General features: G+C 39.2%; 1 protein-coding gene across 5 annotated transcripts in view; it reads left to right on the plus strand.

Annotated features, from left to right (window-relative positions):
• PCSK5 (proprotein convertase subtilisin/kexin type 5) overlaps positions 1-17,825 on the plus strand; it is a 522,373-nt gene that overhangs the window by 235,375 nt on the left and 269,173 nt on the right. For all 5 annotated transcript variants that reach the window (XM_086415564.1, XM_086415560.1, XM_086415561.1 and 2 more), the window contains one exon: positions 480-580. In XM_086415564.1, coding sequence (XP_086271690.1) covers positions 480-580 — 101 coding nt within the window. The remainder of the gene's footprint in view (positions 1-479; positions 581-17,825) is intronic.

Genomic DNA, 17,825 nt, shown 5'->3' on the forward strand with positions numbered 1-17,825 from the left:
TCCAAAGTGATAGTTCTAGGAGGGCAAGAACAAGACCCTGTACTTTTATTCCTTACGCTGATCATGCTTAACTCAGTGTCTGGTGATTGGCTCAACATGTTTGATTATTTAAAATGTTGGAGTAATAAAAGTACATTGATATTAGCTAGAGCTGGGACCAGAGTGAGGCAAGTGAGGTGGCTAGGTGTAGATTTTAAGGATAAACTTGCACAACCTGTGTGTTTCTGGCCAAAGGCTCACCTTAGTCTTGACCCCAGTTGTAACACAAGTGGAATCCAATTTCCAGACCCTTCCCTTTGCAAAGTTGATTTACACAGGCAATTCTCTGGAAGTGATACGGTCACAGGAGCACAGGAACCAGGAATTTAAAACAACTATTTTAACACCCCTCCATTCCAGTTTTATGAGTACATTTCTTTCTACTTGCATGTGACTCACATTGACTCCAGAGCCCTAAATTTTCCACTTTTGTCTTCTAGATCACTACGGACCTGAGGCAGCGTTGTACGGACAACCACACAGGGACATCAGCCTCAGCCCCCATGGCTGCAGGCATCATCGCACTGGCCCTGGAAGCCAAGTAAGCCTTTACCTCCATTTGTCTCCACTGGTGACAGCCCCTCAGCTCAAGGACACTTTATCCCTTCGTTAGTATATAATCCCTAGCACAAGCCAGGATATAATCTTCACAATTCCACCTTTAAAACTTCAAAGAATAGGGCTTAACAAACGGTTCCCCTATATTAAGGGAAAAGGCAACTTTTGGGGTTATCTTCTTAAAAAATCAAACAGTGTAATTACTTTATTGTGGAGTCATAGTATAAGCTTGCCAGTTGGCTGCAACACTCTTCTTGCCTTGTTGAGGTTTTTATTCTAGTCTGGGAATGTTCTGTGAGTCTCAGAACACTTAGGTCTGCCTACTTCTGGGCCCTTTCCCTGCAGGTCAGCAATGCAGCTCAGATTCCATGACAATAGAATCATCACAGACTCACTCTGGAGAATAACGTATGTCAAGGGTCATATGATGGGAGCCCAGGAAGAAAGGCAACCCGCTTACCATAAAGCCCTGTTTAATGTAGTCAAATCTGGTGTTTCAAAGACCCCTTTGAAAGGCCCCCCCTCAGTTTATTTTAGGTTCTTGGATTAAATTTGTATGGTGGTAGTTTTCGTCTCTTCTTTCTCTAAGCACCAATAGTTTAGTTTGTCTTAACTCTTTGAAAAGCCAGTAGAGATCGACACTTTCTTATCCTCAATTTCAAAAGCCAAAATGCCCCCCAAACTGACAGTTGTTTTTGCAGATCTGACACCAAAACTCATTTGATGGCAAAGCTTGCCCTAAACTAATTTGAGGCTATTTACAGTTTTTCTTTATTGTGAAAATTCATACATTTCCCTGCAGAAACGTTAATGTATTTGATTACGAAGTGCTGGCTTGGACCTCACTGGAAGTTTTGGGTACTACATGCTAAGGACACCATACCTGAAAAAATCTTGAATTCCAAACACCTCTGGTCCAAGAATTTTGTAGAAGGGATTGTGAACCTGCACACTGAGGCCATCATACAAGAGGGTCATGACAAAAAAGAACTGAAGTAATGACGTTAAGTGTTTTTCCAAAAATAGCTTTGCACCACTGCCCTAGGGAGGACTGGAAAGATTCTTTCATCTAAATCTGATGTAGAACAATAGCAGGTGACAGGAAAAGAATATAAGAATCATGACGAGACTTGGGCATTAATAAGAACAGTACAGTTTCATTCTCAGTATGCAGATGACTTCCCAACATTTACAGCTGATTCTTTGTAAGGCAGTTGGGCCTCAATGTAATGTGGATTCAGTCAATTGCTAAGTCATGTGTAATTCCTTGGACTGAGACAGGCAGAAGAACACAGACTCGGGGGATGGTGCTCTATTAGCACATTTGAGCTGCTGTGACAAAATACCATAAGCTGAGTAGCTTATGAACAACACTTATTTCTCACAGCTCGAGAAGCTGGAACAGCCAAGCTCAAGGTGCCAGCAGATGCAGTGTCTGGCATGGACCCACTTCCCATTTGGCCTTACGTGGTAGAAGGAGAGGGCAAGGGAGATCTCTGACATCTCTTATAAGAGCACTGGTCCCATTCAAGAGGGCTCCTACATTGTCACCTGATCCCCTCCCAAAGGCCCCACCTCCTAATCCTATCACATTAGGTGTTAGGTGTCAACATATGGCTTTTGAGGGAACACGGATATTCAGACCACAGCAGGTACCATATCTTTAGGTGGCCTCCTGCCCCTTAGCATTGACATTGAATGTTTGGGTTTTTTGGACAGTGTTAGCTAAGTGTTAAATCATCTCAACGTATTATATCTTTTAAAGTGTTTAAAGTTTAGCAAGGAACTGGCACTTATCCTATTCTCACTTTATAACCTTTCTCTGGACTGTTGTGACAGCACATTAAGTGTATATGTTTCTAATTTGGTAACTAAATTGGCTTTTGAAGAATATATCATCTTCATTCTGAAATCTGGGTTGTTTCTCTGGAATATTTTTCTGTCCACAAAATACTGAAAGAAAATCAGGAATCCTTCCTGCATCTCCCTGTTCCCCTATACCCCCACCAAAAAGAGATAAATAATCTCAAACGTGGCAACCAAGTACTATAACTATGGCTATACAACCACATGCTACTTAGTTACTTAAAATATTACTATAACACTAATATTTTCAGCAATAATTCCTTTAACCGCTATTCAAGCTCAAATGAAAAATCCTTAATTTTATGCCTCAAAACAACACACTCAGTTGGATAAAGTTGCTTTGGGTCCAGGGAACACACTGGAAAGCTGCCTGTTTTCTTTTCCCTTGCATTTTGAGCAAATTTTGAGTATCTTTTTAAGATTGATTTTTGCCAAAACTGTGATAGGTGGAAGTTAAGTTCGTAAAATACAGCTTAGGTAGAAAATCCACTATATTTTAAGGTTTTTAATGGTCTAGTCCAATGATTTGGCCACGGTATATAGTAGACACCCTGATCATATGAGAAAGAATAAATCTTTCCATACATCTCCATCAGTTTGTTCTACAGGCCAATCTCTGCTTGTAAGTGAAGCTGAACGTTAGGGGAAAGAGGTCTGAGTACCTAAAGAGTGGGTCAAACATGGATAAACTAGCTTCAATAAGCAATAGGCCTCCCACAGGAGAAAAAGGATCTGAAGCTAAGAAATTGTAGCGAGGAACTCAGGTAACAGTGTACCGTGGTTGCAGTTCTAAAGCTAAGTTTAACCCTGGCAAGTGTACGTCACCCAATCACTCAGCCTCTACCACCAGTACTTCTTAGCAACACTTCAACACTGGTAATATTTTGAGATTCAGCCTTTACTATCACACGTTGAAGAGCCTGATAGTAGTTCCCCCTTATCCATGTTCCAAGACCCACAGTAGATGCCTTTAACTACAGATAGTACCAAGTCCTATAGTACTATGTTTTTCCCATAAGTACATACCTGTAACAAAGTTTAATTTATAGATTAGGCACAGTAAGAAGTGAACAACAATAAGTGAAAATAGAACAATTATAATAAAACACTGTACTAACAGTTATATGAGTGTGGTCTCTTTCAAAGTATCTTTTGGAACCGTAGAACTGTACTTACTTTTCTTGTGATGCTGTGAGATGATGAAATGCTTCCATGATGAGAGGAAGTGAAGTGAATGGCATAGACATTGTGATGTAGTGTTAGGTTACTGTTGCCCTTCTGATGGTGCATAAGAAGGAGGGTCATCCTTGGGTGATCTGGATCATCACGCCATGGTTGGGGATCCCAGGAGAGACGGAGCTGGACTGTATGAAATTTCATCACACTACTCAGAATGGTGTGCAATTTAAACTTATAAATTCTTTCTGAAATTTTCCACTTAATATTTTTGGACCAGGCTTGATGGGTAATTGAAACCACAGAAAGAGAAAACAATGATTGGGGTGGGGAGGTGGACCACTATACTCCCTTATAAAAGGAGGGAAGAGAGAGACCCAGAGCTGGGCAGAATTCTGGCCCAGAACTCTGGCCAACACTTCGGATACACACCGCCTGCTCAGGTCTGATGAGTCCCTGAATGAGGCTGAGTGTTCTGGTGAAAAACTGCAGTCATTGACTGCCAGTCCCCATTCAGCTGCATGTCTTAGCTCTTCCTGTCCGACGAGGAGAAATGCGTCATCTCTCACAGTGTCACTAGTTTCGAGTAGTATTCACTTGGGGAAAACTCTCACCTCCCAGCTTCCTTACAGCCTGCTTCCTTTACATCCGCAAGTGCTTGCCTGCATCAGCAGATTTGCCTGGATCAGTAGGATTATGGCTCTTACTCTGGATGCTACTCCAACCATTGACCCCTTTGCCTTCTGAGTCTTCTTGTTGCCCTAAGGTTGGAGCTTTTCTGAAAAATATTCTTGGGAAATTAAGGGAAGAGAAAATAAATATAAGACATAGAGACAAATAAGTTAAAAGTGTTCTGATCTCTTATCTGAATGCAAAAAAAAAGTTTGATCATTAACTCTGCTGTAATAGGATTTGTAGGCCATCCTTATCCTATAGGGTTTGTAAGAACATGTGTTGCAACAGTCTCCACTGTAACACACTGCTGGACACTGGTAAGAGTGCACCATTCCCCAGACTGAAAGGATTCTCAGATCCTCCAAAAAGCTGCCTCCCTTCCTTTTTTGCTCTGAGTCTGATCCTCTTTAAGCTCTACAGCCACCTCTGACAGTCTGATCATAACTTTACCTCTCTAATTACTAGGCAACTTCCCCCTGTTCCCAAGGATGCTCCCTGGGTGAAAGAAGCTCTAAATATTTTCCCTTCTAAAAATTATGAGCAATTTCAGAAGAAGAGAAATCACTGGTATCTTAAAGGAGAGAAAACTGTTTCTGTGTTGGGGTACCCTCATCACATATGTATTGATTCAGAGACTTACAATATTTCTCTAATTTGGATTTTGTGCATTGGGGAGTAGTTTTCTGTTTTTTTTTTTTTTTTCCGAGTGAATAGGGAATATGTAATCAGTGACTACAAATAAATTATCATTTGGGTCATCGCTACTTAAAACGATGTCTTTTTAAATAGTATAACTGAAAACATTTAAGTAAAATGTGTCCTGGAAGCAGGTTTCTTTATTTTTTATTGAAGTGTAGTTGATTTACAATTTTCTGTTAATTGCTGCTGTACAACAAAGTGGCTCAGTTTTATATATATATACATATGTATATACACACATTATTTTTGAAATATTATTTTCCATTATGGTTAATCATAGGATGCTGAACATAGTTGTTCTCTGTGCTGTACAGTAGGACCTTGTTTATCCACTCCATGTACAATGATTTAGGTTGGCTAACCCCAACCTCCCACTCATGCCTCCCCCACACCCCTCCACCTTGGCGACCACTAGTCTTTTCTCTGACTGTTGAGTCTGTCTCTGTTTCATGGACACAAGTTCCTTTGTGCCATGTTTTAGATTCCGCATGTAAGTGATATCATATGGTACTTGTCTTTCTCTTTCTGACTTGCTTCACTTAAGAATAATAATCTAGTTGTGTCAATGTCACTGCAAATGACTTTATTTCGTTCTTCTTTGTGACTGAGTAGTATTTCATTGTATATGTGTGTATACCACCTCTTCCTGATCCACTTATCTGTTAATGAATATTTAAGTTGTTTACATGTCTTAACTGTTGTGCATAGTGCTGCTCTGAACATAAAGGTATGTGTATCTTTTTGGTTTAGAGTTTTGTTTGGATATATGCCCAGGACTGAGATTGCTGGATCATATGGGCATTCTGTTTTTAGTTTTCTGAGGAACCTGGGAGCAGGTTTCTTAAATGAAGAAAGTAGTGAAACATGACTAATAGTTTTGAGTGAACAACCTAGAAAAACATCAAGTCACATTTGTAAGGTGCTTTGTATCTCAGTGCTAGTATATATTACCAGTATTCCAGACAAGTAGAAAGAAAAACTATGTTGCTAGCAAATGATGTTTTATATAAAATGGTTTATAAAATAGAGTTGAAATAACTGATATTCATAAAAACATAGTGTTCACAATCATAAACTCTGTTTTACTGAAAGTTTTCCTGCCTTGAGTCTGCAACTATTAGCAGAGGAAAGCCATTTTCGTAGAATGTTTTATATGTTAAATTATCAGCATTAGCTCAAGAAATTCAAAATATAAGTTCACCAAAGAAACCTTTTTGCCTTGAATTGCAAGTGGTCTCTCATTGGAAATTTGAATAATATGAACTTGGCAAACTAGAAATGTTGCACAGTGAATGGTAAATAAAAGGGACAGAGTTGGGTAGAAACATCTGAAATTATTTAGGACTGATACAAGGAATCTGCCATGAATTCTTGTTTTAAGTGACCTAAAGCCTTTTCCTCAGATTTCATATCTCAGGGACCAGAGGGAGAGTGCCCTTTGAGAACATATAATATATCTAGATCTAAATAAATAAATTGGGGTGGTACCTACTATTCTGTTCTACTCTGTATTCTATAATATGTTTTCCATTCTATACATATATCCAATATCTGCATGTATGTATTCTGTGTATACTAAAAATAGACCCGGTACATTGAATGTTAGCTCTCCTTGGTATCTGCTAATTCACTTCTTTCCTGTCTGACTTTTTGTGACCCTATGGATCATAGCTTGCCAGGCTCCTCTGTCCATGGGATTCTCCAGGCAAGAATACTGGAGTGGGTTGCTATGCCTTCCTCCAGAGGATCTTCGCAATCCAGGGTCTCTTATGTCTCCTGCATTGGCAGGCGGGTTCTTCACTACTAGAATCGCCTGGGAAGCTTGCTGCCCTTGGTATGCCACATATATGCATGCATACATACACACACATTCCTAGGTAGGCTCAGCTACTTTCTTTGTCTTATCTGTCTGTTCTCTCTTATTTAAATTGTCCTATGACCGTTGGTTTACAGAATATACCATATAGATATATCTAGAACAAGATAGTAGAATGTATATAGGAAGAATATACTTATCGATAACTTAGACAATTTCTATTCTTGTACAGAAGATGTTTTTGTATATATTAGCTTCCAACAAGGCTTAAATTCTTTGAGAGTAAAGATTGTGCCTTACAGTCTTTATTAATATATATGTAATCAATATCTATTGTATTTTAAGAATAATTTTTTAAAGCATCATGATAGGAGCTAAGTGAATTAGGCAGGGCATAATATAAATATTTGTAAAATATGTCATTTGTTTTCAGAGGATCTTTTAATCTCATTAGGGGTGCAAATGGACACTAACATTCATGTCTGAACAGTTTAAGAAAGTCATTGAAGTAGTTTTGGTGGAAGGGTGGTGGAGGGTGCAGGATTTGGATGAAAATCTATACCAGACTTGATCCAAATTGGAACCTTTGTGTCGTGACACCTTAAGTACAATGTTTTAAACAAGGTCAATTCTAAATAAACATTAAATATCCATGTATTTCAACCTTCTTGTTTTTTGTACAAAGGAAATGAAGTTAACGGAATTGCTCAATTTCATATATTTTTACTTTTCAGTTTCTCTCCTTGATACTGCCTAGCAACTTCTCCCATGCACTGTTCCAGTTCATCCTACCCAGTTTATTTATGATTCTTTACAACTGCGCTTAATCTGGGTAAAATAAAGGCATGATGTTATGCCCTCTTTTAGCTTCTAAAAGAAGTTCCTTTAGCTTAGATCTTCGGTGAAAGGGATAATGTGAGACATAGAAAGATCTACACGCAAAGAATTAAAGACGTGTTGGGCCACAGGATGATTCACACCATATGCTGTTGGTTTCAAAATACTATCCCCAACATTCTTTTCTTAGGTAATTAAACCTACCATCTGCATGTCTTATGAGCCCCAAATGTCCATCTGTATAAATTGTATGCAGTTCCCATTTATCAGCCACTTCTTGTCTGTTTTACCTTTCACTGTAATCTCTCCCTTACTCATGTATACTTCCAATGCAGGAAAAATATGGGCCACTGCCAAAAAAATTTGAAATGCAATTATTTTGAGAAGTTAATACATAAGACAATTGAAAGGGAGTCTGGAGTTTTTAACAAACAAGTTAAAGTAACTCATTGAGGGGTTCAAAGTTCTCAAACCAACCGTCTTGAAGGGAGACCACATAGGAAGTATGTGATGGGCATAAACATTTCTAAATATTGGAGTGAGCATCTTAGGCCTGATACCTTGTAAACTGTTCTTATCTTCTTTGTTTTGTTTTAATTAGAACCACATTTCAGGATAAAATGTTCCATTAACAATTCTCCCAAGGGCCACATTCAGCTATATGAAATGCTGCAGTGGGTGGAGAGCATGAATGCATTTGGTTATTGAGGTAAAATAACAGTGGATATACCAGTTCTTTCCTTTTAGGAGGGTTTTATTTATTTCAACGAGAACTTAGCACATGCACAGATAGTGAGTATACAGGCCTGTATGCCCAGGATCTGTGTAATTACAGGGTAAAGAAGGAGGTATTACACATGCCCTTCCTTTCACATACTCTTAATGTTTCTCATGTAGTGTTGTAGTTCTGGCATAGAACTGAGCTGAGATTTCTGGCATGAATGGCTGGGCTATATTCTGCAACAAGGGGACAGAAAATGAAAACGTAGTCAAGGAGGAGGGCTGAAAAAAAGGGGTTTGTGAGGTAAAAACAGCACATATTTCCATATGAGGCTGAGCAGACAGAAAAGGGATGTACTGCCCTGGGTTGTTCCCTATAGTGAAATAATTGTAACCAGACCCACAGAGCAGTTACCACGGGCCTTCTGCCAGGACTGTGCTTGAAAATAGCTTTGTTATGTCTACACACACACAGACAATACACTGTCCTCTAGCACTTTTCAAGTTCAAATATTGTAGAGCCAATTTTCATTGAACTCAACTTTGTAGCTTAACTGATGGTCAGTGGTTTAAAACAATGGACCTTTCAAAGTTATCCTTTACTGCTAGAAAGGTCCTGGTCATTAGGCTTAGTCACCTTGTATTCTCTTGAGATTTAGCCAGTGTTTTCCATCTCCTTCCTAAGATAAGGAAACTAAAAAACTTGATGGATGATTGAGTTGCTCAGAGACTCAACTGAGAACAGAGAAGCTCTCAGGTTATTATTATTCACTGAAAGTATGTTGCTCTTAATACTGTAATAATAAAGATTATTTCTTATAATAAAGGTTATTTCTTAATAATAGTTCTCAGTCTTGTTGCAATCCCCAGAGTTTTTCATATATAGCTGATCAAATGTCATTTGCAAGTGTCATATATAAAAATGTCTCAAGTTCTAAATATTCAAATTCTGATTTAACATAAGCAGTAATGCTGAAAGATCGGGGGTGGGAAAGGTCTTTACAGTGTCCTCTGGGATTTGACTGGTTTGATAGCACTGATACCATTATCTGTGATATGCGATCCTCTCCACCACCTTGACAGAAAACTGTCTGAAAGGACACTATATCTGAGAATTCTATAAGTAATGACACCACTCTGAAAAAATACACGTTAAGAAGTTTCTCCCAGTTTAAGTCCACACAAAAAAGAGGAGGTATAGAAGAAAGGAGTTCGGAAGGAAATTTCTCATTTTTCTTATCTCTGAAAGTTGTATAAAGGGACAGTGGGTATTGGTAACTCTACACAAGGACATCACCAGATGGCTAACACCAAAAGCAGATTGATATGTTCTTTGCAGCCAAAGACAGAGAAGCTCTGTACAGTCAGCAAAAACAAGACCAGGAGCTGACTGTGGCTCAGACCATGAACTCCTTATTGCCAAATTCAGACTTAAATTGAAGAAAGTAGGGAAAACCACTAGACCATTCAGGTATGACCTAAATCAAATCCCTTATGATTATACAGTGGAAGTGAGAAATAGATATAAGGGACTAGATCTGATAGAGTGCCTGATGAACTATGGATGGAGGTTCATGACATTGTACAGGAGACAGGGATCAAGATCATCCCCAAGAAAAAGAAATGCCAAAAAGCAAAATGGCTGTCTGAGAAGGCCTTATAAATAGCTGTGAAAAGAAGAGAAGTGAACAGTAAAGGAGAAAGGAAAGATATACCATTTGAATGCAGAGTTCCAAAGAATAGCAAGGAGAGAGAAGAAAGCCTTCCTCAGCTATCAATGCAAAAAAATAAAGGAAAACAATAGAATGGGAAAGACTAGAGATCTCTAAGAAAATTAGAGATACCAGAGGAACTTTTCATGCAAAGATGAGCACAATAAAGGATAGAAATGATATGGACCTAAGAGAAGCAGAAGATATTAAGACGAGGTGGCAAGAATACACAGAACTGTTCAAAAATGATCTTCATGATCCAGATAATCATGATGGTGTGATCACTCACCTAGAGCCAGACATGCTGGAATGTGAAGTCAAGTGGGCCTTAGAAAGCATCACTATGAACAAAGCTAGTGGAGGTGATGGAATTCCAGTGAGCTATTTCAAATCCAGAAAGATGATGCTGTGAAAGTGCTGCACTCAATATGCCAGCAAATCTGGAAAACTCAGCAGTGGCCACAGGACTGGAAAAGGTCAGTTTTCATTCCAATCCCAAAGAAAGGCAATGCCAAAGAATGCTCAAACTACCACACAATTGCACTCATCTCACATGCTAGTAAAGTAATGCTCAAAATTCTCCAAGCCAGGCTTCAGCAATACATGAACTGTGAACTTCCAGATGTTCAAGCTGGTTTTAGAAAAGGCAGAGGAACCAGAGATCAAGTTGCCAACATCTGCTGGATCATGGAAAAAGCAAGAGAGTTCCAGAAAAACATCTATTTCTGCTTTTTTGACTATGCCAAAGCCTTTGTCTGTGTGGATCACAATCAACTGTGGAAAATTCTGAAAGAGATGGGAATACCAAACCACCTGACCTGCCTCCTGAGATATCTGTATGCAGGTCAGGAAGCAACAGTTAGAACTGGATATGGAACAACAGACTTTTCCAAATAGGAAAAGGAGTACATCAAGGCTGTATATTATCACCCTGCTTATTTAACTTATATGCAGACTATATCATGAGAAACACTGGGCTGGATGAAGCACAAGCTTCAAGATTGCCAGGAGAAATATCAATAACTTCAGATATGCAGATGACACCACGCTTATGGCAGAAAGTGAAGAACTAAAAAGCCTCTTGATGAAAGTGAAAAAGGAGAGTGAAAAAGTTGGCTTAAAGCTCAACATTCAGAAAACTAAACATGTCATCCAGTCCCATCACTTCGTGGGAAATAGATGGGGAAACAGTAGAAACAGTGTCAGACTTTATTTTGTGGGGCTCCAAAATCACTGCAGATGGTGACTGCAGCCATGAAATTAAAAGACGCTTACTCCTTGGAAGGAAAGTTATGACCAACCAAGACAGCATATTCAAAAGCAGAGACATTACTTTGTCAACAAAGGTCCGTCTAGTCAAAGCTATGGTTTTTCCAGTAGTCATGTATGGATGTGAGAGTAGGACTATAGAGAAAGCTGAGCGCTGAGGAATTAATGCTTTTAACTGTGGTGTTGGAGATTCTCGAGAGTCCCTTGGACTGCAAGGAGATCAGTCCTGGGTGTTCATTGGAAGGACTGATGTTGAAGCTGAAACTCCAACACTTTGGCCACCTGATTCGAAGAGCTGACTCATTTGAAAAGACCTTGATACTGGGAAGGATTGAAGGCGGGAGGAGAATGGGACGACAGAGGATGAGATGGTTGGATGGCATCACCGACTTAATGGACATGAGTCCAAGTAAACTCCGGGAGTTGGTGCTGGATAACTCCTGGCATGCTGCTGTCCATGGGGTTGCAAAGAGTTGGACATGACTAAGCGGCTGAACTGAACTGAACATAGACCTTAGATGGAATCATTCATCCATTCATTCATTCAGCAAACATGTATTAATGGTCTGCTAGTTATCCGTTCCTATGCTAGGTGTTGTGAATTGATTGGTAGATTGACAGAGGTGGAACATTCATCCTATTTGGTGAGGCAGTCTATTAAAAAAAAAAAAAAGCAAATCATAAGCACTAAGAAAAACAGAGTAGGATAACAGAGAGTAGCAGGTATTTTTGCATACAGTGGTTAAGGACAGATCTCTGGGAGGAAGCAACATTGCAGCTGATTCCTAAAACAGGAGAAGAACCCTGTCTTGTAAAGAACTGGCCTGTGCATTTCAGGGAGAGGGAGGAGCCAGCTAGGAAGACCATGTGTTTAGAACAAGGTTTCTAGTTTTGAGTAGTAAGATCTATATGGCTAGTTTGAGGAGAGGGTTGGAAAAGTCCAGTTTACATATGGCATCATAGTAGGTAACCATGATAGAGATCTATGGAGTCTTCTAAGAAGGCAGACTTACTTCGATTAAATTTTTTAAAGATCATTCCAGATTCTCCTCAGAGAAGTCCTAGTGTGGGAACAAGACAGGTAAACCATTTTGGAAGTTAGAGCCATAGTTCAGGAGAGGTTAGGATAGCCTGGTCTAGGTGATGGTAATGCAGACAGAGAGAAGTGGATAGATCTGCTGTACATTTTGCAGGTACAGCAAACAGGGAATTAGATCATGTGTTTGGGGAAAGGAAAAATTCAAGTCTGAGTTCTAGTTTCTCAGCTGAGCTCTTGGGTGGATTACATACCGTTTATTGAAATAAATACCCTTTATTCCTCAAATAGGATCCTGAGAATTAGAAGAAGCAGAAATGCCCAATGGAATAAAATACCTAGGTTTACAGGTCTTGTGACAAGACCTGTAGCAAATTTCTCCTGCAATTACTGACTGTGCTTTGGTGTATCAGCTCCCTCAAAGTTTATTAATTAATCCTCAAGAAATACTTCACTGAGACCATGATGGCTATAAATGTCTAAGAAAATTTACATTTTAAAAAAGAGAAAGAAAATAAAGAGAATAGATTAATTTATATTATAAATTGCTCATCTGCTGCCATATTCTTTAATATAAGTAGAGTCTTAGTAACAAATTAATTTTTATGCATTTACACCATAAAATTGCTTAGCAAATCTACTGATGTATTATTGGGTTTATAAGAAGTATGTAAAATTCAGTATTTATATTTAGTCTCATGAGGGTTTGTGGATTATATTCATTGCCAGGAAATTTTTGTTCTTGATAGTGTCTATGGTAACACTCCAAATACTAGCAAATATAATTTAACTTGCTAGGAATAAAAGAAGCTGACTTTTTTCCAGGGTTCATTATAGTTTCACATCATAATCTGGTACTTAATCACTTTAATCACAGCATATTTCAGTACATTCTGCAAAATGACTTATTGTCATTATGGCTTCCTCAAATACCACTTTGTATTTGAAGTTTCTTAGCTCTATATTGAAACCCAGTTAAAATTCAAATCTATTTTTATACCAATTGTTCTTGGGCTGCATTTTGAATCAGTCTTGCCTATGCCCACATTGTCTTTACCTACAGTTTTTACTTCTCAGACATTTTGTGTCATTTTTTTCAGAAGAGCATACTTGTTCCTAGTGACACTAGCATCTAGTTTTTGTATTTAAGTGATAACTGCAGATGGTGACTGCAGCCATGAAATTAAAAGACGCTTACTCCTTGGAAGGAAACTTATGACCAACCTAGACAGCATATTAAAAAGCAGAGACATTACTTTGTCAACAAAGGTCCGTCTAGTCAAGGCTATGGTTTTTCCAGTGGTCATGTATGGATGTGAGAGTCGGACTATAAAGAAATCTGAGCGCCGAAGAATTGATGCTTTTGAACTGTGGTGTTGGAGAAGACTCTTGAGAGTCCCTTGGACTGGAAGGAGATCCAACCAGTCCATCCTAAAGGAGATCAGCCCTGGGTGTTCACTGGAAGGACTGGTGTTGAAGCTGAAACTCCAGCACTTTGGCTACCTGATGCAGAGAGCTGACTCATTTGAAAAGACTCTGATGCTGGGAAAGATTGAGGGCAGGAGGAGAAGGGGACGACAGACGATGAGATGGTTGGATGGCATCACCGACTCGATGGACATGGGTTTGGGTGGACTCCGGGAGTTGGTGATGGACAGGGAGGCCTGGCGTGCTGCAGTCCATGGGGTCGCAAAGGGTCAGACACAGTTGAGCGAGTGAACTGAACTGGTTTCAGCAGACTTTCTCTCTTTGTAAAGAATTTTAGTTTTAATACATTTTGCCATCATCAATATGAGAGACAAATAAATAAGAGAAATACACATGACTGATTAAAAGGTATGTCATTTCACTAACATATAAGATTTATTCATCCTGACATCCACAAGTCATTTGTGCATTTGATATGTCAAAAGTTCAAAGCAACAAGTTTGTAGTGAAATAAACTATGATACCTGAAATAAAGCATGCAAGAAAACAGAAAGACATTTTGTTTTTGGAAGATTAGTTCCTTATCATCTTGGATTAAATTTTCATTTCTCTCTTCATTCTGATTCTGAATCTTATTGAGTAACCATATGTGTGAGATGAAGTAAAGTTTTATGTTCTTTGCATATTATAGGGAAAAACCCCAGTATGCCTGCAAAAGTTGGTACTGCCATCATAACCAGTAAAGGTCATAGCACATCTGCCTGTGACATACTGTGTATAGGCAAAAGATTCTTCTTGCCACTGGCCCCAACTGAGTGTGAAAGTAGTGCATACAAATACAAGAAAATAAAATAAAAATAGCTGTCAGCTTTTATTGAATTCTTACTCTTTGCCAAACATTGTGCTCAGTATTGTCATTGGTCATCCCATTTAATCCTCAAAGCAGTGCTTGTAAGGTAGACAATATCACAGTATTTCAGATGTGGAAACTGAGGCCCAGAAACTTGCACAGGTAAGAAGTTGAACTCAAAGTAGTGTGACACCAGAGGCCACCATTACATTACATCATCTATCTATTTTAAGAGCCATAATAAGACATGATTTATAAATGGCTGCTTTGGAGTATAAGGGCTGAGACTATGGAGAAGGGTGATGAAATTTTGAACAAAGATGATTTAGGAAGGCTTTACAAAAGAAGAGGGACTTGATCTATACTTTGAAAAACATTTTTTTTTTTGTAGTGGATTCACAGTGTTGTGTTAATTCTGCTATACAGCTGAGTAATTAAGTTATATATGCATTTTTCATATTCTTTTCTATTATGGTTTGTCACAGGATATTAAGTATAGTTCCCAGTGCTATACAGTAGGAACCTGTTTATCTGAAGAAAGCTTTCTCAGCTTTAATGTGCATGTGAGTCATATGGAATCTTGTTTAAAAATGCAGATTTTGAAGTCCTCAAAATACTTTGGGTGATTCAATTGCAAGTGACCCATGGATCATAAGAACACCCCCACCTTACACTGTTGGTGGGAATGCAAACTAGTACAGCCACTATGGAGAACAGTGTGGAGATTCCTTAAAAAACTGGAAATAGAACTGCCTTATGATCCAGCAATCCCACTGCTGGGCATACACACTGAAGAAACCAGAAGGGAAAGAGACATGTGTACCCCAATGTTCATCGCAGCACTGTTTATAATAGCCAGGACATGGAAGCAACCTAGATGTCCATCAGCAGATGAATGGATAAGAAAGCTGTGGTACATATACACAATGGAGTATTACTCAGCCATTAAAAAGAATACATTTGAATCAGTTCTAATGAGGTGGATGAAACTGGAGCCTATTATATTGAGTGAAGTAAGCCAGAAGGACAAACACCAATACAGTATACTAACGCATATATGTGGAATTTAGAAAGATGGTAACGATAACCCTGTATACGAGACAACAAAAGAGACACTGATGTATAGAACAGGCTTATGGACTCTGTGGGAGAGGGAGAGGGTGGGAAGATTTGGGAGAATGGCATTGAAACATGTGAAATGTCATGTATGAAACGAGATGCCAGTCCAGGTTCAATGCACAATGCTGGATGCTTGGGGCTGGTGCACGGGGACGACCCAGAGGGATGGTATGGGGAGGGAGGAGGGAGGAGGGTTCAGGATGGGGAACACATAAAAAAAAAAAATAAAATAAAATAAAAATGCAGATTTTGAAGTCCTCAAAATACTTTGGGTGATTCAATTGCAAGTGACCCATGGATCATAAGAACACCCCCACCTGACTGTAAGCTCTCTTGAAACCGGGTATTCTGCTGTAGACCCAGCAAGAAAATCAGTGTCTGACACATGGTAGGCAATCAAATACTTGTATAATAAAGAAATGAAGGAAGGGAATGAAGGAAGCAGGCTAGGAGGAACCTCTCCCTTTGGTTTTTCAAAAGTATAGAAAGATACCTATTCAAGTAGGTGGAGTCAGTAGGGTGTAATGACAACAAGTTTAGCCTTAACTCTCTTTTTGTTGTTGTTTAGTCATGTCCAACTCTTTCTGACCCCATGGAGTGTAGTCCACTGAGTTCCTCTGTCCATGGGATTTCCCAGGCAAGAATACTGAATGGGTTGCCATTTCCTTCTCCAAGGGATCTTCTTGACCCAGGGATGGAACCCACATGTCCTGCATTGGCAGGTGGACTCTTTATCACTGAGCTACCTTGGAAGCCCCATTCTTAACTCTAAGTATTGATTAATTCATTTAAGAAAATTATTGTCGTTCAGTCCCTTAGTCATGTCTGATCCTGCAACCCCATGCAGTGCAACACACCAGGCTTTCCTGTCCTTCATTGTCTCCCAGAGTTTGCTCAGACTCATGTCCATTGAGTCAATGATACCATCCAACCATCTCATCCTCTGTCTCCCCCTTCTCAATCTTTCCCAGTATTAGGGTCTTTTCCAGTGAGTCAGCTCTTTGCATCAGGTGGAAAAGTATTGGAGCTTTAGCTTCAGCGTCAATCCTTCCAGTGAAAATTCTGGATTGATTTCCTTTAGGATTAACTGGTTTGATCTCCTTGCTGTCCAAGGGACTCTCAAGAGTCTTCTCCAGTACCACAGTTTGAAAGCATCAATTCTTTGGTGCTCAGCTTTCTTTATGGTCCAACTCTCACATACATACATGACTACTAAAAAACCATAGCTTAGACTATACATACCTTTGTCATTAAAGTAATATCTCTGCTTTTCAATATCTAGATTTGTCATAACTTTTCTTCCAAAGAGCAAGTGTCTTTTAATTTCATGGCTGCAGTCACCATCTGCAGTGATTGTGGACCCCAAGAAAATAAAATCTGTTACTGTTTCCATTTTTTCCCCATCTATTGGCCATGAAGTAGTGGGACTGGATGCCATGGTGATAGTTTTTGGAATGTTGAGTTTTAAGCCAGCTTTTTCACTCTTCTGTTACCCTCATCAAGAGACTCTTTAGTTCCTCTTCACTTTCTGCCATAATGGTGGTATCATCTGCATATCTGAGGTTATTGATATTTCTCCCAGCAATCTTGATTCCAACTACATCCAGCCCAGCAGTTCACATGATGTACTCTGCATATAAGTTAAATAAGCGGGGTGACAATATATAGCTTTGATGTAATCCTTTCCCAATTTTGAACCAGTTTATGGTTCCATGATTGGTTCTAACTGTTGCTTCTCAGGAAGCAGGTAAGGTGGTTTAGTATTCCCATCTCTTTAAGAATTTTCCACAGTTTGTTCTGATCCACACAGTCAAAGGCTTTAGTGTAGTCAATGAAGCAGATGTTTTTGTGGAATTCCCTTGCTTTTTCTATGACCCAATGGATGTTGCAATTTGATCTCTGGTTCCTCTGCCTTTTCTAAATCCAGCTTGAACATCTTGAAGTTCTTGGTTCATGTACTGTTGAAGTCTAGCCTGAAGGATTTTGAGCATTACCTTGCTAGCATGGGAAATGAGTGCAGTTGTG

This window comes from Bos grunniens, chromosome 8, assembly GCF_055505025.1.
Source record: "Bos grunniens cultivar Pamir isolate PY7600 chromosome 8, Bosgru_T2T1.0, whole genome shotgun sequence".
Lineage (NCBI taxonomy): Eukaryota > Metazoa > Chordata > Mammalia > Artiodactyla > Bovidae > Bos > Bos grunniens.